The sequence below is a fragment of the Arachis hypogaea genome, chromosome 3 (genome assembly GCF_003086295.3).
Source record: "Arachis hypogaea cultivar Tifrunner chromosome 3, arahy.Tifrunner.gnm2.J5K5, whole genome shotgun sequence".
Classification (NCBI taxonomy): Eukaryota; Viridiplantae; Streptophyta; class Magnoliopsida; order Fabales; family Fabaceae; genus Arachis; species Arachis hypogaea.
In genome coordinates this window covers 116,202,359-116,223,966 of record NC_092038.1, presented here as the reverse complement: position 1 = coordinate 116,223,966, position 21,608 = coordinate 116,202,359, and the positions used below count along the sequence as shown (strand labels likewise).

Genomic DNA, 21,608 nt, shown 5'->3' with positions numbered 1-21,608 from the left:
TGACTGAGAGATGTTCAAAAACCACATATGGTTCTGCTAGGGTTGCACTAAAGTAAGATTCTTTAGTGTCGATGGACTTTAAAGAAAATAACAGGTTGGACTTTTTCTGGTAAAATTATCTATTGTTTTTATTTTAGGTTCACAAGAAGGGGATTGCCCTTGGTAGGTCAGTGGATCTTACGAAATTCAGTGGCTATGGTGAATTAATTGCTGAATTGGATCAGTTGTTTGAATTTGGGGGTGAACTGATATCTGCCAAAAAGGACTGGCTTACTGTATACACTGACAATGAGGCTCTGATCCTAATTCACTGTTTGTATTTTTTTTTTTTTTTTTTTTTTTTTTTTTTTTTTTTTTTTTTTTTTTTTTTTTTTTTTTTTTTTTTTTTTTTTTTTTTTTTTTTTTTTTTTTTTTTGCGTGAACTTGAACCTTAGTTTCTGGAAGAATCTTCCGGTCTAACTTAACTTTGTCTTGATCCAGATTCCGGACTGGAGTGGATATATAGTATGGGACGACTGTTAGAAGCCATCCAGTTGGAGAATATGACCATATGAAGAAATTTCCAATTCTGAACTTGACTGCTTCTGAAGTACACGCATGTATTTGGAATCAGAATATGGATGGCATGAACGGGTATCCATCCAATTTTGGACCATGTCGTGGAATGAGTAGTATTAGTATATATGCATTTCTAGTAATAGGCTTATGTCTTGATCAAGGTGATATGGTGGGTTATGTTGGCCTTGCATTTTTCAACAATCCTGCCGTGTACATAGTTATTCTACCGTATCCTTAGAACCCCAACCCATTAATTAATGTAACTATGTTTCATATACAAGGGCGGTTTATCTGATTGTTAAATTTGATTGTCTCTTTATTTTAGTGATAACTTGTGCCAGTATATGAGAACTCATCGGAGATCATTATCATTGTGGATATCAATTTGGATTTTGCAACATGTATAATATAATTATAATTCTGTGCCTTTCCACATTTGTGCCTTGGTGTTTGGTGGTGAGGTAGCATTACGGTCATAGGTTTCCGGTGAACGGTGAGATTAAAATTCTAGTCATATCCTGATAGAAGAAAGTGGACACTTTGGTCAGAAAATCTTGATGGGATTTGAAAATTATGTAGTAGTGTAATGTGTCGTGGGTAATTGTTGATGTGGCATTACTACTTGCAATGTGGTCCTCTCTAGTTTCTAGTTTCTACCGATGTTACGTGATAAAGCTTCCTTCCTAGAAAGCACCAAGGTCGAAGGTCCAATTATAGTTTTTCATTTAAATAAAAACACAACTTTTCAACCAGAAACACAAACGCTATTGTAGCACGTTGTGGACCTCATCATCTTCCATGTTCTGTCCTTTATGTCTATAAAGCTTTGGCCCTAAGGGTTGGTCATTTATTTTGATTACTAAAAGTAGGCTCCGGTGGGGACTCTGGCTGGCGAAACCCTTAAATCTTTCCTGCATTTGCATGCTAAAAGCGTTATACATAGGGACCATGAATTGAAATTAAGTTTGATTCAAGTTCAAAATGTGCATGTACATGTACTCGGTGCTAAACAGTGTGCTCGTGCTGTTTATCCGGTAAAATCCATGTAAAATTTCTCCCACTTTGACCAAAAGAGAACTAAATAATAGAAACTTATGAAGTTTCTAGCAATATCACACACTAAATGATGTTATGGAAGCCGGATGCTTCAGATGCTTCAATGAGTGCTGCTTTGATTTGATCTGGGTGGAGATCCTGACCTTCATTGCATTGCTGAAAAAAGTAGGGAAGTTAACCCTTTCACCCAAAAAACATGAAATAAACAAGAAGTTTAATGAATGTACGTACTAGAGAAGCAGAAATCATAGTAGCATTAATATAACTCTTGTGATGCATGAAATATAAACTGCCACTTATAACATCATCTATGCTAGATATAAAAAAAAATTAGTCCCTAAAATTAACCACAGAAAAGAATATACTTTGAAATACAAAATACATATTAACAATGAACAAATACATGGTACTTGATTTTGGTAGCTGATTTGGGTGTGCAAATAGTATTTTTGTGATAACATATATATCTATTAAAAATCAGCCATCAATATAGAATACACATTGAAATAAAAAATACATATTAAAAATGAAATAAACTACTTAACTACATATGTATTTATAATTAATACATAGTGGCTGATTTTAGGGTACAAATAGCATTTTTATTGTATTGTATAAGGTACAATAATAATATGAACTTATATATCAAGTAATAATTTCGTGGGTATGGAACATAACATAGAGATTTAAAAGAGTGCATGTTAGCACGCATATATACCTCAGCTCGAAAAATGTCCATAGCAAAGCCATTGAAGAAACTGATAACAGCCTGCTGGATATCTAACCCAAGGTTGTCCAAAGTGGTGAGTGTTGAGAGCAACAGACCAGGCTTCTGATCACAAAACATATGGATATTTACTCCTCTTCCTTCACGCAACCCAACCTCAACCTTTACATAGTGAACACAAATAATTAATAAAAACAGAAATCACAAATAATTGCATGCCTACATTGCATTGTGTTAATGATAGTCTATATGCATATAGAAACTCTTAACTAATATACTTATCCGAATTTAAAATCATCTCCTATAATAACAACACTACTTATCTTTAGAGAATTTCTTTCTTTTTCCCTCTTTAGTAATGAACCTGATCTTGAATTAGAAGGAATTTTAGGTCCACTATCTAATATTGTATGAACACTTCAACAAATCATATTTGAAATTTTTTTGGTGAAGAGTGATGTTTGGTGAAGGTTAAAAAACGGAGTGTGCAAGCAGAAGTGCAAAATTTACACCATTGACAATGAAGGAATATTAAAATCTTTAACTAAAAACAACATAATGTAACAAAATTATAAAATTTGATAATCATTCTATCTTAACCAAATTTTTAATGAGATAAAAAGTAGTAATTAGTGATGTTACTTCACCTTAGCAAAATTCCTTTTAAAGAAATCCTAAATGGTAATCACTCAACTCAAATCAAATCTCTGACATAGAAATACAAAGTGATAATTTGTGATACTCCATTCAAAATACCAACTTAAATGATATAAACACTTAATTTAAAATGCAAAAAAAGATACTAAAAATAAAAAATCAGTCTTCTTTGACTAAAAGAATGACTAATGACTTAATACACAAAATAAATATAAAGACACAACATATATAAAAAAACCCCTTACATTTTAACTTTCATTGCATCATCATAAAACTAAGTTAACCAAACCATTTATTTATATTGTTTTTGTGGAGGCAACAAGACACCACTAACTATGAGACTCTTGGTCTTGTATACAAGTTGGATAATATAAATTGTATATATATCGTTGACCATGAGCAATAGTCAAACCTTTTATGCATATCACAGTATGACATGTGTAACTAGATCTCACAGTGAAGAATGAAGAATATAGTTAATTTTGAAAAAAAGTGTACATTACACATGATGTCTTTAATTTTTTATTTTTTTAAGTGTAAAGAGTATATATAATCTTCACTCTTCACCTAACTTTCCGCTTCATCTTAGAATTGCTCATCTTAATTACATCTAAATTTAGCAACATAAAATACATGAAAAGTTGTCCAATTCACTCTTTTCCTAAACAAATGTCTGTAGTAGTGAGTCTCATATCAAGAAAAAGAATCATGTGAACATATAACTTCCAGATAGACATGGTGTTGCTCATTGTTCGTATATCTACAATGGGTTTACGTACTAAATTAAATGTTGGAAATATACTTCATTCACAATGTGAGAGTGCAGTTATGAAATAAAAATGAGAAATAAAGACAATGAAGAAGAAGAACAATAATAGTTAATGTTACCCTGGCAGGCTGGTCATTGGGAGTTGGCAATGAAGAAGTGGGGCAAGAAGCAGTTTCCTTCATCATCATGCGGCTGGGAAGAGAAGAAGCTGCTGGCGGTAGAGTAGCAGTATTATTATTAGTTGGTGTCAAAGGATGATGCAAGCTTGAAGCAGGTGCCGTTGGAGGCATTGATTGCAATTCGTTATGAAGGTCATTAATCTTTTGCAGAAGTTCTTTCATATATTCAATTGCATCCCCAAGTATTGAAGCCCTGTCCATCTTTCATAACCACATATATAATATTAGCTTAATCAAAAATTAATCACTATGCGACTCATCATCTGAACCATATAAATTTATGCGTTTTTGAATGCTTTAAGCTAAGACCTGTAAAGTAAATTAAGTTCATGCAGTTCACATTATTTGAGTGAAAGAAGAATGAACAAATTAAAACAGTGGCTATTAAGAACACGTTGCTTACTTTGCTGATATTAGGAACAACGGATCTGAGCATGTAGAGTCTGTCATTGAGCTTCTTCCTTCTGCGGCGTTCAGCCATCAAGTTCTTAGCAGGCATCCCTGTCTTCTTCTTGTTATTATTCCCTTTCTGCAAATTGAGATTATTGTTACTGTTTTTGTTGTTGTTTTCACCAATAATATTCTTGTTTTTACTACTACTCTCTGATTCCATCTTCATATCCTCAACCATGTCATGATCAGAATAATCATCATAGCTGTTTAACAAACTTCCATCTCCAGTATCTTCCATCTCCAGCTTCCTTTTCTCTTCTTCATTATTATTATTCCCTTGTTGTTCCTCCTCATCAAGTTTGCCCTTTCCTCTTTCATCTGTGACGTTGATTTTCCTGTGTTGTGCTGCTCTCTTCTGAAAGAGTGTTGGTTGTGCACCTGATGATGGAGGTAATGATTCAAGAGGTCTCATGAGTATGTTGGAGTACTTGTTGTTCATCATCCATGATGATGAACTTGCAGCAACCGCACTACTACCAGTATTATTCTCAATGTTATTGTGAAAACCCTCAAAGAGGGCAAACTTATTGGGCGGTTTATCTTCTTCTTCATGTTCTTGTGGGATTACACAGCTCATGGTTGCTGATAAGCTATTATTATTGGGGTCTGATGATGAGTTGTTCAAACTTGTTGGAAAGCCTAAACCCCCCAAGAGAGTAGCATCTGCGTTTGATGGAGAGGTAGCGAAAGCTTGAGGTTCAAGAAACCCCATCACCTGTTGGCAACTATTATTATTTCCACCATTTTGATCAAACAAAGGGTTATTGGTGGTGTTGCTAGGGATCATCATGCCACTTAGAAGAGAAGAAAACATGGGTTTTGGAGTGGCCTGATGAGGGTAGTGAAGGTTGGTGATGAACGACATGGATGAAGGGAAAGAAGAGGGATGGAAGAAAGAGTTGCTGTTGTTGTTATCTTGGTGAAAGAAGTTCATGTCCCTTGTATCTGAATCTGAATCCGGAGGTTGATTTTGGATAGTAGTAACAGTGTTGTTGTTGTTGTTGTTGTTGTTTGGCATGTACCAATCTTCATTGACTACCTGAGGAGGAGGCATGATAGGAATAGGGACAAGTTGATAGGTGTTGTTGGCATCAGAGAGCTCTCTTTCTTCCATGAGACAAGTGCTGTTTGTGCTGGACATGCTTGTTGCTTCTTGTTGTAGTAACGGAAGTTGGGGGAAAAAAAACAAAGTAGACAAGTTAAAGGTGTAAAGGGATTTGCTTTTACTGAAGGTGTCTCAAGGCCTTGGCTCTTTTCCGGGGAAACAACGCAAAACCAGCTTCAACAACCACCCAATACCGCGTAACGTATTGTAACGCTATATCGTCACTTCCTTACCGCCACATCAATCAACCAGCATGTTCCGTTCTTGGACTTCCAGATATATATCACTAATTAATTATTCAATCAATAACACCACAGGGTTTAAACATGCTACTTATTGCTTGCATCACTCCCACTTCTCTACTTATATATCTGTAAATACTACCAGCGTGTAAGTCAGTACAGATTAATGTTCGTTCGGTTATAATTTAATGGGTTATTTACAAGGACACCAAAATCAACTACCAGCTATCAGTAAAAACTAAAAAATATATGTTAGAATATAAATACATATTAAAAATAAATTAAATTACACATGTATTTATGTATAAATATATTGGTGGTTAATTTTAGTAACTAATTTTAATATACAAATAACATTTTTTTAATTAAATATATATGAATTAAAAATAGAGTTTAATTTAAAAAAAAATAATAGTGTAGAATATTTTATAATAGTGTAATCATATTATTTTTTTAATAATCATTCACATAATTAATATAAAAATTAATTATTTTTATTCATGTAAATTACATAATTAAATATATATATATATAAATATTTTATATTGGTAATACATTAAAATTAAATTCTTAAATATAAATAAATAACTTATTATATCAAAAGAATATAAACCGATAAACTGCGGAGGAGGGCGGGGAACACTTGCTTATTACGGTAAACGTTTTTCTTTTCTTTATATTTTTCTCTCTTTCATATATTATATCAATAGATGCTAATATATCTATTAAATTTTTTATTTATTAAATATGTGTAAGAATAATAAAATTAAGATTAGTTAAAATGATCAATAATTTATAATTTAATTAAAAAATTTAAAAAAGTATTTTTTTATAATTATATATAATGATAAATTTTAAAAAAAAATTATATACTATGTGTATTAGATACAGATGTATATTAGTTTGATATTCAGCCACTAAATATGCTATGTATATATAATATGAATTTAATTTTAATATATTAATAATATAAAATTATATGTATTTATGTAATAATTAATTTTTATATTAACTAGTGAATGATCTTTTAAAATTAAACTCTATTAATATAAGAGAAGTTTAGATTTTCTCTGATGAGGACTTAAACATACAATGCTGTTTTGTCATGGGATTGCATTAAAAGAAGTAGTACCTTATTAGGGTTTTGAAAGTCAAGTTTGATATGAGATAGAGGAAGATGGTAGAAAAACAAGAAAAAGAGGGCATGGTTAAATAAAGGGAGAAATTATGAGAATCAATAAAAATGATGGATATGGATATAGCAGTTTGAATAATCTCGAGCATCTCGTGAATCCCCTTTCTTTGTCAACAACAGTTACTGCCCAATCTTGAAACCAATTTTACACCTCTCTCCCCACCGCACCACAACGCTCATCTGTTTTCCCTACTTCTCCAACTTATATATTTATTTAATTATTTTTAAAATATTTATTAAAATTTCATACGGTTATAATTTTAAATTTCTAACTCATGAATTATTTACTAATGAGTACTGATAAAAGCTAGCTTCAAATTACACTGTAATTTTTTATATATAAAAATATACTGATCGATCTAATAAGTATCTTTACCAAAAACCATTCAAAATCATAGCCGAATTTCCAAAACCGTTGAGGCCCGCTGAATGTATATGAATTCTGTAAAAATGTTTTGAAATGATCATAAGATATATGCCCAATATGCTTGGAAAAACAAAGGGGGACAAGATCTTAATTAAGTTGCATGCAGCTGTGCTGTGAGTATATATTATATATGGTGTATTAATGTTTGTCCACTAAGCTCGTGAGCATGTTGCAGAACGTACGTTTAATTTGCCTGTGTCTGATGGTGTGGGGCATATGCCGTATACCAATACCAAGTTATTTAAATCAACATCATTTCATCAATGTGCTGAAAGTGATGCATCTCATCATCCCGCGAAATCAATGACAGCAGTAGTAGGTTTTTCTAGTTTAACTATAACTAAAGTTACTTTACATTTTTAAAAATAAAAAAATTTAATGACTTACGGTTATACGGTTATTTAAGGAGTAGATTTTTGCGGTGAAAAACGCCACCATCAAGGAAACTTTGGCTGTTTACACCCCCAATACATATTATAATTTTCAAAATATTTCTCATTATTATTTTTCTTTTCATGATATTGAAATAACATTTATTATTATTTTTTTGGGGGCAACTTATTTCTAATTTCGTTCACTATGAAAGTATAATTTTAGAGAATAGCACTTCTTTTTTTTTGTGTGAAAAATAAATAGCATTTAAAGTACTGGTTTTTAAAAATAAGGCCCATAACTTTTTTCATGGTCTTGAATAAGGCCCACAACTTAAAGTACTGGGTTGGGTAACCCAGTTTCTTTTTGGACAATACTTTACCCACTTTTAAGTTTTGCTACAATTTAAGGGGCGTTTCAGAGCGGCGATCCTTGAGAAAAGCCCAATATATGAAAGCCCATAGCTTTCATTTGAATGCAAGCCCTTGACATTGATTTGAGGATTGAGGCAAAAATCTAATGCCTAATCTAGTTATGAACGAATTTGAGTAATTTCATTATGCACGAAACAATAGATTATCTTTCTTGCAAGAAACATTTATTGAACTCAATTTCAAAGAAATAACATTTTTGAACAACAACTACGCTTTACCCATGAATGGCTAAGAAGGGGATAAAATGAGTTGCCAATTGCAAACTGGTCATCAGAATTCACATCCCAACAAAAAGAGCCTCATGCATTTCGTTTCTTGCGTGTCAATTGCAAAGCACTAAAGTGAACCAATAAAAGGCAAACACGTGTTATCGAAGTATGGGGAGAGTTTGATATAATAAGAGAGGGTGCAGGGAAGGGTAGGTAGAGGTGAGGGGCAAACGACATATATAAGGCTGGCGTAGCTCTATTGTTGTCGACGACCGCATTTTATCTGTTACCTTTTTCCTCCCTCCTCGCCCCACCATACAAACCGAACTTAAACCCAAACCCTCTATTTATCTTTCTATCTGAATTTATTTTACAATCCTTTAATTTTTTCCATTTATATTTCTCAATCTTTTCTGGGTCGAAGTTGGATTTGTGTGGCGAGGGCTTCTGGTGAGTTCATTGCGCTTTTTGCGTTTCTTGTTCGGTGTGGTAGTTCAATAGCTGCTTCGATTAGGTTTTGCAGCTAAGGTTGTGTTGAGTACATGGATTGTTGCATTTTCCCTTCCGTTTGCTTGTTTGGGTTTTACTATGTATTTTCTGGTTTTGCGCACCAGGTGTTTGTTTAAATGTTTTAATGTGCCTTTGTTGTTGGGCTGACCCCTCTCTCTCTCTCTCTCTCTCTCTCTCTCTCTCTCTCTCTCTCTCTCTCTCATGCCTTTAGCTCTATTATTTTATGAAGTTTGTCACTGTCAAGTTTCCAAAGCTTCAAGTTCCTTGTTATTTGTTATAATTATTATTGGTTCGTTTTGGTTCTTGGTGTTGATTTGTTATTGTTAGTCCACGTTCGATACTCTGTTGGAACCTCCGTGGGCATCATGTCAAGTTCGGTTTTCTTGCTGGAGTGGTGGCTGTACTTTGTTTTTTGATGGATTGAATGATTTACTTTAGCTTAAATTGGGAAGTTGTCGAGCAGAATGGAAAATGTTTTTGTTTTCAGCTTTCTCCATAGCTGTAATGTCTTCTTTTGGAATTGTACAATGATTGTGTAATGCGTCTGTTTAATCTCCTGGGTGATATACATTGGAAGTTTTTCTTTGCTTGTGAGAGTGAGGGCTCACTAGTGAAAATGACGGAGCCCATGTACACCTTTTTCATCCCGCAATCATTGCAACGATTACACTTGGTAATCCTACCCCATTTAGTGAGAAAAGGCTTGGTTGTAGTTGTTGCTTGTACTTATGGTTTGCAGTTCCATTTTATAATTTTGGCTGGTTGATGTGTCCAAAGATGTGGTCGTTTTTTTTTTTTTTTGGGGGGGGGGGGGGGTGGCATTCTGTTTTTTCAAGTGTGTTACCCATTGGCTAATATTATGGTTAATTGAAAAATGCAGCCAGCAGTTCAGAAATCATGCCGACGGTTTTGGCTCAGTCAATTAATTTACCTGGCCTAGTGGCTAGGCAAAGGCATAGTCAACTGAGGGGATTAGGAAAATTTAAAAGATCAGTGGTAATGATGTCTGCCTTACAAGTGCCTGGATCAAGGCTGATAGGTTTCTCAGGATTACGTACTCTTAATCCTTTGGATACTAAGTCGAGACATGTTCAAGATTTGCATTCAAAGGTGTTAACTGCTTCTTCTTCAAGGAGAGCAAGGGCTAGCAGATGCATACCTAAAGCCATGTTTGAGCGTTTCACGGAGAAAGCAATCAAAGTAATCATGCTGGCCCAGGAGGAGGCAAGACGACTTGGTCACAATTTTGTTGGAACAGAACAGATTCTATTGGGGCTAATTGGTGAAGGTACTGGAATTGCTGCTAAGGTTCTAAAGTCTATGGGGATTAACCTTAAAGATGCACGTGTAGAAGTTGAAAAGATAATTGGAAGGGGTAGTGGATTTGTTGCTGTTGAGATTCCATTCACTCCCCGTGCAAAACGTGTTCTGGAACTCTCACTGGATGAAGCTCGTCAGCTTGGTAAGTACTTTCTACCTTTATTTGCTATTTCATATATCTAATTAAGTAGTTTTCAGAAGATGTCCATTACAGAGAAATTGCTTACCGTCACCCATTTGTCTATTACTTAGCAGTTTTTGGAGTTTTTTTTTGGTTGTTGTTATTGACTTAATGTAGCCTAAAATGTGGTAGGAATGATTTGGTTAAATTGGGTCAAGATCATATTATTTTTCCCCAAATTTTTGTAATTGTTATTTATTTTTTATTTGAAAAGTCAGTTAAGGTTTGATGAGTTTTGAATTGGATGAACAAAGTAAAGGAGCAGAGGATTGGATGAATTACCCTGATTAACATTGACTAACTTGCAGGTCACAATTATATTGGATCTGAACACTTGCTTCTTGGTCTCCTTCGTGAGGGTGAAGGCGTAGCAGCACGTGTTCTTGAAAACCTGGGTGCTGATCCAGCTAATATTCGCACTCAGGCTAGTATTATGGCTTTGTTTACTTCCTTTCTGCATATTTCCGATATATATGCATATTTTTATCTTAACTTCCTTTTCTTAATCTTATAATCTCTATGGGTTGGATGCAGGTTATCCGCATGGTTGGTGAGAGTGCTGACAGTGTTGGTGCTACTGTAGGCTCAGGTAGTAGCAGCAATAAGATGCCGACTTTGGAGGAGTATGGCACAAATTTGACTAAGTTAGCAGAGGAGGTAATTGGCTTTTCCTAGTCTTCTTCAATGAAGATTGTAGATTAGGTATCATTCTGTATTTATTTATCTTCTTCCTTCCAACCTCAGGGAAAATTGGATCCTGTTGTCGGAAGGCAGCAACAAATTGAACGTGTCACTCAAATTTTAGGTCGTCGTACCAAAAACAACCCTTGCCTTATTGGAGAACCTGGTGTTGGGAAGACAGCTATTGCTGAAGGTCTTGCCCAACGTATTGCAAATGGGGATGTTCCTGAAACCATAGAGGGAAAGAAGGTAAGCAGGATTATTCTCTCTGTAGAATGTAAATGGTGATCCGTTTTATAATTGATATTGATCGTATGTTATACTCTCACTTGTGCTAGTTATCCATATATGCCTTTTCATTTCTACGCTATTGAGCAGCCCTCTGTTCTGCATGATTTAGGTTATAACCCTTGATATGGGACTGCTTGTAGCTGGAACTAAATATCGTGGAGAATTTGAAGAGAGGCTGAAGAAACTAATGGAGGAAATCAAACAGAGTGATGAGATAATACTATTTATTGATGAAGTCCACACTCTGATTGGAGCAGGAGCAGCTGAAGGGGCGATTGATGCTGCAAACATATTAAAACCAGCTCTTGCTAGAGGGGAATTGCAGGTAGTCATTTTCCTTAACAAGTTGAAAAAGGAGGCTACTTGGTTGTCTGACCTTGACAATAATTTGTTTTTGCATCCTTTTGAACTAAATTATAAAAATACAACATGGGTACAAGAGTTGCTCTTTTATGTTCTGGTTATTCTATGTTTTGATCCAATTAAAGAAATGTCACTTAACTATGTATTTGGCTTGAAATTTATGTAGTGTATAGGAGCTACGACACTGGATGAATACAGGAAGCACATTGAAAAGGATCCAGCTTTGGAAAGACGATTCCAGCCAGTTAAAGTGCCAGAGCCAACTGTGGATGAAACCATACAAATATTGAGAGGACTTAGAGAGCGCTATGAAATTCACCACAAGCTCCGCTATACTGATGAAGCCCTTGTAGCTGCTGCACAGTTGTCACACCAATATATCAGGTTTGTCATAATTATTCTACACCTTCTCTGTGGAGTTGTCTTTTAATATAGTGCTGGATCAGACCTTTTTTTTCATGTTTAAATTTCAACCATTCTACTAAACTTGATGTAGAATCATTTAATCGTCTGAAATTGAGCATAAATTCTCCTCTTTGAATTGTATTACTTCTATCTGTATTTATTTGGGAAGTCTAATATAGCTGTTTGATATCAGTAGATTAATCAAAATGCTGGTTCACTCACCCACACCCAAACCTATACTGCTTTTTGGGATATCATAAGTGTTTTCTAGCTTATAATTAATGCTGTCTCCTGTAGTGATCGATTTTTGCCTGATAAAGCAATAGATTTGCTTGATGAAGCTGGTTCTCGAGTCCGTCTTCAACATGCACAGGTAAATTGTTTGTCTTAACTAGAATTGCTATTTTAGTCCACTGTTATCCTAATTGGGCTTATGTACTTACAGTTACCTGAAGAAGCAAAGGAACTTGACAAGGAGGTCAGGCAGATTGTGAAGGAGAAAGAAGAAGCTGTACGCAACCAAGACTTTGAGAAGGTACTGCTTTACTTACTATCTCACTCATAAAGTTGTACAATAGAGATGGAGGGCATTTTTCTTTTATTTGTCTCTGTTTCTAGTTTTGTTTAGTTTAACAGAAAGTATGTTGGTTTTTTCACATCAATTAATTGATTAATGAAGCATGCATTTCTTTATAGGCTGGAGAGCTACGAGATAGAGAAATGGATCTCAAGGCACAGATCTCAGCTCTTGTTGAGAAAGGCAAGGAGATGAGCAAGGCAGAGAGTGAGGCAGGAGATGCAGGTCCAGTTGTGACTGAAGTTGACATACAACACATTGTCTCTTCTTGGACAGGTATTCCTGTCGAGAAAGTATCAACAGATGAATCCGATCGTCTTCTCAAGATGGAAGAGACATTACACAAGCGAGTCATTGGTCAGGATGAAGCAGTAAAAGCCATTAGTCGTGCTATCCGTCGAGCCCGGGTTGGATTGAAGAACCCTAATCGTCCAATTGCCAGCTTCATCTTTTCTGGGCCAACTGGTGTGGGAAAGTCTGAGTTGGCGAAAGCACTGGCTGCATACTACTTTGGTTCTGAAGAAGCCATGATTCGGCTTGATATGAGTGAATTTATGGAAAGACACACGGTGTCAAAACTCATTGGTTCCCCTCCTGGATATGTTGGTTATACTGAGGGTGGTCAACTGACCGAGGCAGTTCGGCGTCGTCCCTACACAGTTGTACTTTTCGATGAGATTGAGAAAGCCCATCCTGATGTGTTCAATATGATGCTTCAGATCCTGGAAGATGGAAGGCTAACAGACAGCAAGGGAAGAACTGTGGACTTCAAGAACACACTTCTTATAATGACATCAAATGTTGGAAGTAGTGTGATTGAGAAGGGAGGCCGCAAAATAGGATTTGACCTCGAATACGATGAGAAGGACAGCAGCTATAACCGAATCAAGAGCTTGGTGACCGAGGAGCTGAAGCAATACTTTAGACCAGAATTTTTGAACAGGCTGGATGAAATGATCGTTTTCAGGCAACTCACGAAACTTGAGGTGAAGGAGATAGCTGACATAATGCTGAAGGAGGTGTTTGAGAGGCTGAAAGCTAAAGATATTGATCTTTCGGTGACAGAGAGGTTCAGAGAGAGAGTGGTTGAGGAGGGCTATAATCCTAGTTATGGGGCTAGGCCTCTAAGAAGAGCGATAATGCGACTTTTGGAGGACAGCATGGCAGAGAAGATGCTTGCTAGAGAGATCAAAGAGGGAGACTCTGTTATTGTGGATGCTGATTCTGATGGCAATGTGATCGTGCTCAATGGTAGCAGTGGTACCCCGGATTCACTACCCGAGCCTCTTCCTGTGTAACGTTAATGCCTTTGTCTAAGATGTTGTGTTTGTTTCATTTTGAACATAGTCAGTCTTAGTTTTGTTTAGTTGTCAACAATGAACCTACAGCTGTTCATTTCAACACTGGTAGTCCGAGGGCGTGTTTTGCCCTTCACCAAGAAAGAAAATAGAACAGGGACCAATACCATGACAATGAGAACTTGCGCCGTACCTCGGATATTGTGCATCAATGTACAATTTTAGTGGAAGCGGGATGTCTTTACTCTTCCAATCATAAGCACGATATTCACTTATTCATGATTACGGTGAACTACAAAATACAAATTACTGGTTTTTTTTCTTAATTATTTCAAGTTAGTAGCCCAAGAATTAAAAAGAATAGTTACATTGTTAAACTATAATTATGATATTTAATTTAATTAGGGTAAGTCATATATAGTAAAATAAAATAAAAAACTAATCGAAACACGATAAATAACACTTGACGAAAAAAGAGATTAAGAATATCATGTTTATTATAACTGAAGTGTATCAGTATTCAGTAATAGTCCTTCCAAAAAAAGAAAAGAAAGAAAAGTGATAAAAAAAAGTGCATTATAATTCAGAAGTCATTGCCCAGTTTGACCGATCACCGTCACATGCCATCTCTAATTGTATGATAACTGATTACCGAGAGGTCTCAAAGCAGTATGCTCTTTGGGTATTCGAACCTTTTTCAAAGTAAACTGCACGCTCTCAATTTGAAAGTGATATTCCCCTCTCACATAAACAGAAATCTGCTTGTATTTATCAGTAAATTATGTATCAATAATGAAATATTTTAGTTACAGTATCTTATTAGTAAATTTGATGATTATTTTTATCTATCACTATCATATTTATCGGTGAGACAACTATGCAAATGTTGAGAAAATATCATCTTAGAAGAACATTCACCTATAATAACCCCCACATGTTGCAACCTTTAACCCTTTAGGTTTTACAGGAGAGAAGCTAGAAGAAATGGACAGAAGAAAAACTATACTTCAGGCGTAGCTGCTCAAGTAAAATATTTACCCTCATTAGTTCCTATACTTACTATCTGTTGCTAGAGTAAAGTAAGTTGGATTTACAGTATCTTGTATTCACTCATCTGTTGAATGAGAGGACCTTTGTGTCGGGCTGACACTTCCGCCACGGCTAATCTTCAAAGCTGTCAATGCCTTTTGGATCTCCATTGACATGGCACTATCTACACTCCCAGATGATAGCTTCTTATGGGCTTTCTGCAGATGCAGTTTCAGTGAGCCACTGCTTAGTCCTGCATTCTTCCCACATATGGGGCAAACTTTCATGCTCGGTTTCCGCTGCTGCCACTCCATTGACACCTTCCCGTGCAGTTTCTGATCTAGTTTCAGTAAGATCTTTGCGAAACCATCATTAGGGTGTGCCCGACGATGAACTCGTTTCAGAGCATTCCATGCTTCTAATAAAGTTAAGTTCCTGCAACATATCAGAGAAGATATACTACTTATAATGGCCACATGCTGAATCATATTAGTTACTTCATTGTATCAAACCATGAAGAATTGATGGCTGTTCAAATAAATAGCTCATGAAGAATTGATAGCAACTAAGATTCAAATATTTAAATACGATTCTCTCCTATTATTTTACCAAGGATTCTATATTTACCATTACTTACTTCCTGAGCATTAAGTAAGCAAGGACCACTGTCACACTTCTGCTTTTCCCTTCAAAGCAATGAACTAAAACTTTCTGACCATTTTGTTCAACATGATCTATAAAATCACATGATTCTTCAAATATGCTGCTGATGTTACAATCTTCATTGTCATACACCTGTCCAAATAGGAGGGCGAACAGAACCTATATCAAGACATTTTCCTGAAGGGAACCTAATATTAGAATTAAAAGTAAAAGTTGAACAAAAAAGAATAGTTCAGAAATTAAGTGGGAGGAGTTCAACTAGTTCAAATAAAGTAGATCTTTAAAAATAAGATAGAATAGTTGAGTGTAGAATAATTGAGTGCATTAGTTAGAATCTGGAATATGACTTGCTTACAGAGAAATTCTTGTACTCAAATAGATCAGGAAACTGAGTATCTGATTGTCCAATTTCATTGGTACACAAGCATATAATATGTGTGATTCCCAAGTATTGCAATGTATAAACAGATCTTGCAGCTAGTGCTCCACCAATGAACACAGTGCTTGTAACGGCAGATGGTTTCTCTGTACTTGCAGCGTCAGATATCAATGCAATTCTTTCAAGAATATGCTCAAGTCTGACCTGAAAGTTAAAATGGTAATGTATTCATATTTCATAAATATGAATCCTTAATCAGTGACAATGAAGATACCTTAAGTTCATATGCATCAACAATGATGTTATTATCACTACCCTCAAAAAATCCTGTATAGAAGTTGTTTTCCTGGCATAGTTTGATAGCATCACTTTTAAGCATTTCATTCCACTGCTCCAATTCTTTATTAGATTCAGCATCGACCTGGAAATCATAATATATTTAATTTGAGAACTCATAGCATCTCCAAAACCAAAATAGCCAAAACAAATCTTCAAAATCTATGCTCTCACTTCTGAAAGCAGCAAAACGATATTTTAGTCATAATCATATGCAATGTCCACAACATCCAGTTTTTTGTAGATAGACATGAGATAAAAGTCTTCTTTTGCAAAAGATAACAACTGAATCATTATTTCTGATCCATAAAATCAAAGGGGAAAAATGTATCAAATTTTCATTGGCAGCTCCAAAACGATGCAACCAGTAAACAATATTATGCTACCTATGAGACAACCTTTGCAAATTTGTGAAAGTCACGAATCTTAGTTGTTAAGCGGAGACTGCGAAGTGGCTCCCCATTTCCTCTATAGAACTTTCCATACCGACTTTCTTTTGATGTTGAAGCAGAGTCACAACTATCTCTATTTCCCCAAGATGATGCCCTTGAAGCATATCTCTGAGATTCTGAATCAGTAAAATCTTGATGGTTATCATTAGAAAACCTCTCCCTACTGGTTGGAGAGTAACAATTACTACCAGTAGCCACTGAAGGTGACTCAGGTACCACTGAATCCTCTTTGTCACCTTCCCCCAAAGATATTTTGCTTATAATGTTCATAAATGATCGAAACAAGATATCTAGTCTTTGGTGAAGTGTTAGTAGGAATATATGGAAACCCTGCAAATCTCTAAGAGAAGACCGAAATCCGGTACGAAATGCATGAACTACTGGTGTCATGTCACTTGCATGTGTATCATGTGTATCAAGTGTATCCATGTCTTCTGGTGGAGGACATCCTAATTTCCCTCCAGTTATATCATATAAAAGGTTTGAGGCAAACTCAGAACTATGCAATAACAACTCAACCAACTTAGGATAATTAACCTGGTCATTTGCACGTTTTCCAGCAGGGGGCCGGCGAGGAACGCCAGAATCAATGGCTACAATGTTAAAATCGGGAGATTCCTTTTGCCTCTCCAGGCTCATGTCAACGGATCTCGGAGACTCTAAAATATCAGACAGATCAGAAGCTTGTGATATCAAGTCAGGCTTATGAGAAATGAGTCTGCTGTCAACTGAAGTTGACCTTCTTTCTTTTTGAAGAGCCCTAATCGCTTTTGGTCTATATCGATTTATTGCAGAATCAAAGGCTGCTTCTATTGCATCTGTATTTGTAGAGATCTTCTTTTCAGCCAACAACAAATTTGCAGAATTCCCACGCCACCTAAGTTCACGACAAGGGAGCCTATCTTCATTTCTGATGACTAGGTCCAACATCAGCACCCTGCCAAGAGCTGCTGATGTACTTTCTGCAAATTCTTCGGACTCAAATGCACTAGAGTTCTCAAGCAAAGGTGATCCATGTACATAACTGCAAGAAGATAGGAAATACTTAGAATAAGCTAGTTAATGACATCTTCATAGGAATATTAGTTACCTAATATCCTTATCCTTCTAAGCTTCTATAGATATCATTTATTACTTCATTTATTTTCCTACTCGATAGGGACAAGGTGAGTACTTGCACATCTATATCTCAATGCCACTAATGGCAGAGTACAAAAGAATAAATCAGCTATTTGTCAGACTTAGATTGCACCTCATAAAAAAGAGACATCTGCTAAGCTCAAGAGCTTCCAAAAGTTCAAAACAGGTCACTTCCCCAATTTCATCACCCTCATCAGATGATGCTTCTTTAGCCTTTTCTGCAGCTTCTTTTATTTGGTGCCATTCTGAACTGGTATTGTGAATGACTCTAGCCTGCATTTCCAAATGACAGAAGAGAGTGAATAGAGTAGGAACACAATCCGATAGCCTAAGCTTGCCAATATGGTGTTTGTGTTATAAAACTAAGCAAACAACCTGTGGCGTTTGGACTCCTAAACACCTGGCAAATTCATAGCCAAGGCGTTCAGACTGTGTTGCCATTCTTGATGATGATATCTTTATAACAGCTGCTGCTTCTTTTGAAACAGCATCATCATTCCCAGCGCAGTTGAAAAAGGCAAAGAACACAACCCCTCCAGAATTTACAGTTACCTATGAGTGCACATGAGATAAAAATAGTTTTAACCAAAAAAGTATGCATATACACTTCTCTCTGATTTGATACTACAAACAAATAAACTAGTATATGAATTAATGGGATAGGTGCATATGCTATGCACAGAAGTACTTAGTGACAATCAATTGGGCAGAAGCTAAACCAGCAAGAAATTATAGTTTTTTCTAACTTCTGAGTTTTGAAGCTAACAATTATTGACAAGCTCAGCCTTGAAAGATATTATCCCTGTTTGCATATTCACATCTCAATACTTAAAGACCTTCCATTAAACACAGCAAGTAGCGCGTTGGTGAGTGTACATATTATATTATGATTTATGAGTATATAAATCCAAACCTCAAGAGCTTTGTTCATTTCATCCTCAATAAGTTCATTGCTACTGCTGTGTTCAATGTGGTGAAGCGAAATGAGCTTATCCCAAGAAAATGAACTCGATTCAATGTCCAACATGGAAGCTTTCCCAAGCCTATCCCACAAACTAATTTCTGTTTGCTCGGGGGCTGTATCACATTTTGCACCCTGAATTGATTCGCCAATGCTGAACAACAACCATGATGAAGATTAGCAACAGATACACAGGGTCCGCACTTCAAAGCATATCAAAACCAAAGTAATGGAATCCAGTGAGCTGAGCACAGATACTAGTAGATTTTAGGATTAAAGAATGAATAAATAATCAAACATAGTGACATTGTTGAAATTTTCAGAGGCAATGATTGCAAATAAAAATGAAAGAGAATGGTGAGTGGTGGAAGCAACAACTGACGTCGGAGTAGAAGGCATGGTGGTGGCAGAACGGCAGCGACGGTGGGGGAATCCAGAGGAATTGGAATTGGAATTGGCAGTGCGTTTACGAACCAATTGGAGCCATTGCGTGAACCTAAACGCAGGCCCTGCGGTGAAATCTCCCAACATATACAAAACCTACATTCCCCTAACAATGTCAGATACTTTCAAACAACTTTCATAATGCCATGAGAGACAATGAAGCAGAATGGGAATTGCGGAATTTTCATACCCGGGAAGTATCGGTGAGAGGCAATGGGACCTCAATTTCAGGCTCGGAATCGTCGTTTTGGGGTTCCGATTGGTTCTCTTGGCCTTTGTCCTGCAGAGTACACTCCCACATGTAAATGTGAGAGAAAAGAAAAAGAGAGTAACTTTACATCACAGATAGGTTCAGGCTATGAACTTATGATGATGGTGATGGCACGCATTTGGATTACAATTCTACGAGGCTGTAAAGATCATCATCACATTCGCAACACAATTCAATATTCATGTCATGCACATAATGATCTAAATACAGATGTCATCATGATGGTTGATTAATGGGAGTTTGGGGTGTGATTTGCTATTTTTCTTTTATTATTATTATATTATAATGTTTTTAATATATGACTATATATATGTAGGTGATAGAGGGTGTTAAGTTGTTAACCTGGGGTTGTGGAGGTATGGTGGTGATGATTGCATTCTCCTGCTTTTGCTCTTTTCCCATACTTTAAGACTATAGTCTTGTCTATAAATATGGAGTTAAAAACGCGTGTGGTGTTCCGTTTTCGTGAGAAAGGGGAAGTGAAGTCAAATAATGATGATACCCACTGCATTTATACACAGCAAGATTTCAACATCGGAAACACTCAACAGATCAGTAGCTATGTCTACTGAATATTGATATTGCATGTAGTATGGTATTGGCAGAATTGGGTAGTTTTATGAGCTTTCAGTTGAGGGAGTGGTGGTGGTTGTGGGTCCGTGTAGGGTGGAAATGGCCTTGGAGATGGAACAACATTTAACTATTTAAGGCTTCAGCCAAACCGTGACTCCTATGACGGTGGTGATATGCCTTCAGAATCATTTATGTTCGGTTGATGGGCGGTTTGGGTGGTAAGTTGACTGGATGCTCGGGTGATGGGCGGTTTGGGTGGTAATTTGACTGGAGCAAGTGTAAAATGGGGATTAGACCTGGGTGCAAGCTTCTCGAGGAGGATAACCGTCTAAGTCATCGATGGGTCGACGAATGGGGCCAATTGTAAAGATATTCTGATGCTAAAATTAGTATCCGTACTATGAGATAGCCAATTAAGGTAAAAAGGTAACATACTTCTGGAAAGGGGTAAATCTCTTTCCCTTTATATTCTGGATTCGGGTAGGCCTTTCGCTTGGGCCCATTTTTGCCTGGAAGCTTTTGCTAGCTGGCCAGATCTCCCCAACAGGGCATGGGGTGGTGCGCGGGTCACCTGTAGGTTTGGATCAAGTGACCCGGCAGGTCGACGGTCCACAGTCGGACCAGGACCCTTGTTGGGCTGGGGCGAAACAGTGTCCCAATGTACCAACCGTGAAGCTAGAAGCTCGTGGTTGGTGCGTTCGAGTTACTCGTGCCCACTCGGGTCGAGTCCTGATCAGTCCGGGAACCCATTGACGAGGTCCATGGCTCCAATGCACGTGAGTTGTCCCCAACCGTTGCTTGGGGCAGCGCTTCAGTTTCTGTAGCATTAAATGCTCTTTATGATTGTTTTGAAAGCAGGGAGAAAAGTCAAATTTACCCCTGTCTTTCCGCGCTCCCTCTGACGGTTACCATTTTCCACCCTTTGCCTTCGCAACCTCTTCACTTCTTTCACACACTCTCTTCACCTTTCTTCACTTTCTCACTACTGTGCATCCGAAATTCTGCGCCTTGCTTGCTGCGAATCCCATCACACTTGTGCTTACTTCATTCCTTCTTCATTTACTAGTAAGCATTTTTTTTGTTGTTGATTATCATGCTTGCTTTTTGCTACCACTGTTGCTGCATGCATTTTGCAATTTTTCTGGTGCGTTTTGTTTCCTTTTGGCTTTCTCGTGACTTTTCTCTGCCTGGGCTAGACTTGCCATTGTTAGGTAGTTCTTAGGAGGGTACCATAGGTGCCTTCTTCTTGGATTTAGTCCTTAGACTGATACGAAATAGTGTAAGATAGTAATGTAGCAACACATAATCTTTATTTTTTCCTTTCTTCCGGGTTTTTGATCTCCCGTGTTAA

General features: G+C 36.6%; 3 protein-coding genes across 6 annotated transcripts; 1 reads left to right on the top strand and 2 right to left on the bottom strand.

Moving 5' to 3' along the window:
- Positions 1-1,498: 1,498 nt before the first annotated feature.
- On the bottom strand, positions 1,499-5,917 carry LOC112790992 (uncharacterized). 2 transcript variants are annotated; one of them, XM_025833641.3, is made up of 4 exons: positions 4,350-5,917; positions 3,887-4,147; positions 2,333-2,503; positions 1,499-1,770 (listed from the first exon to the last, which is right to left on the bottom strand). In XM_025833641.3, the coding sequence occupies exons 1-4, from the start codon at positions 5,538-5,540 to the stop codon at positions 1,678-1,680; spliced, it is 1,716 nt and encodes a 571-aa protein (XP_025689426.1). In that variant the 5' UTR covers positions 5,541-5,917; the 3' UTR covers positions 1,499-1,677. The 2 variants fall into 2 exon arrangements, with proteins under 2 accessions (XP_025689426.1, XP_072089392.1); XM_072233291.1 differs by having other exon boundaries at positions 1,499-1,794; positions 4,350-5,839.
- Positions 5,918-8,299: 2,382 nt separating this feature from the next.
- LOC112790990 (chaperone protein ClpC, chloroplastic) lies at positions 8,300-14,288 on the top strand. 2 transcript variants are annotated; one of them, XM_025833640.3, is made up of 10 exons: positions 8,300-8,833; positions 9,774-10,355; positions 10,703-10,818; positions 10,929-11,051; positions 11,139-11,324; positions 11,476-11,691; positions 11,896-12,113; positions 12,432-12,507; positions 12,580-12,669; positions 12,831-14,288. In XM_025833640.3, the coding sequence occupies exons 2-10, from the start codon at positions 9,791-9,793 to the stop codon at positions 14,007-14,009; spliced, it is 2,769 nt and encodes a 922-aa protein (XP_025689425.1). In that variant the 5' UTR covers positions 8,300-8,833; positions 9,774-9,790; the 3' UTR covers positions 14,010-14,288. The 2 variants fall into 2 exon arrangements, with proteins under 2 accessions (XP_025689425.1, XP_072089391.1); XM_072233290.1 differs by having other exon boundaries at positions 8,641-8,911.
- A 605-nt stretch (positions 14,289-14,893) lies between these two features.
- On the bottom strand, positions 14,894-20,218 carry LOC112790989 (dual specificity protein phosphatase PHS1). 2 transcript variants are annotated; one of them, XM_025833637.3, is made up of 11 exons: positions 20,027-20,218; positions 19,604-19,693; positions 19,352-19,509; positions 18,922-19,123; positions 18,384-18,560; positions 18,121-18,281; positions 16,815-17,892; positions 16,355-16,501; positions 16,057-16,284; positions 15,676-15,833; positions 14,894-15,473 (listed from the first exon to the last, which is right to left on the bottom strand). In XM_025833637.3, exons 1-11 carry the CDS (start codon positions 20,084-20,086, stop codon positions 15,116-15,118), a joined length of 2,817 nt encoding a protein of 938 aa, XP_025689422.1. In that variant the 5' UTR covers positions 20,087-20,218; the 3' UTR covers positions 14,894-15,115. The 2 variants fall into 2 exon arrangements, with proteins under 2 accessions (XP_025689422.1, XP_025689423.1); XM_025833638.3 differs by lacking the exon at positions 20,027-20,218 and adding an exon at positions 19,778-19,914.
- Between the last annotated feature and the right edge of the window lie 1,390 nt (positions 20,219-21,608).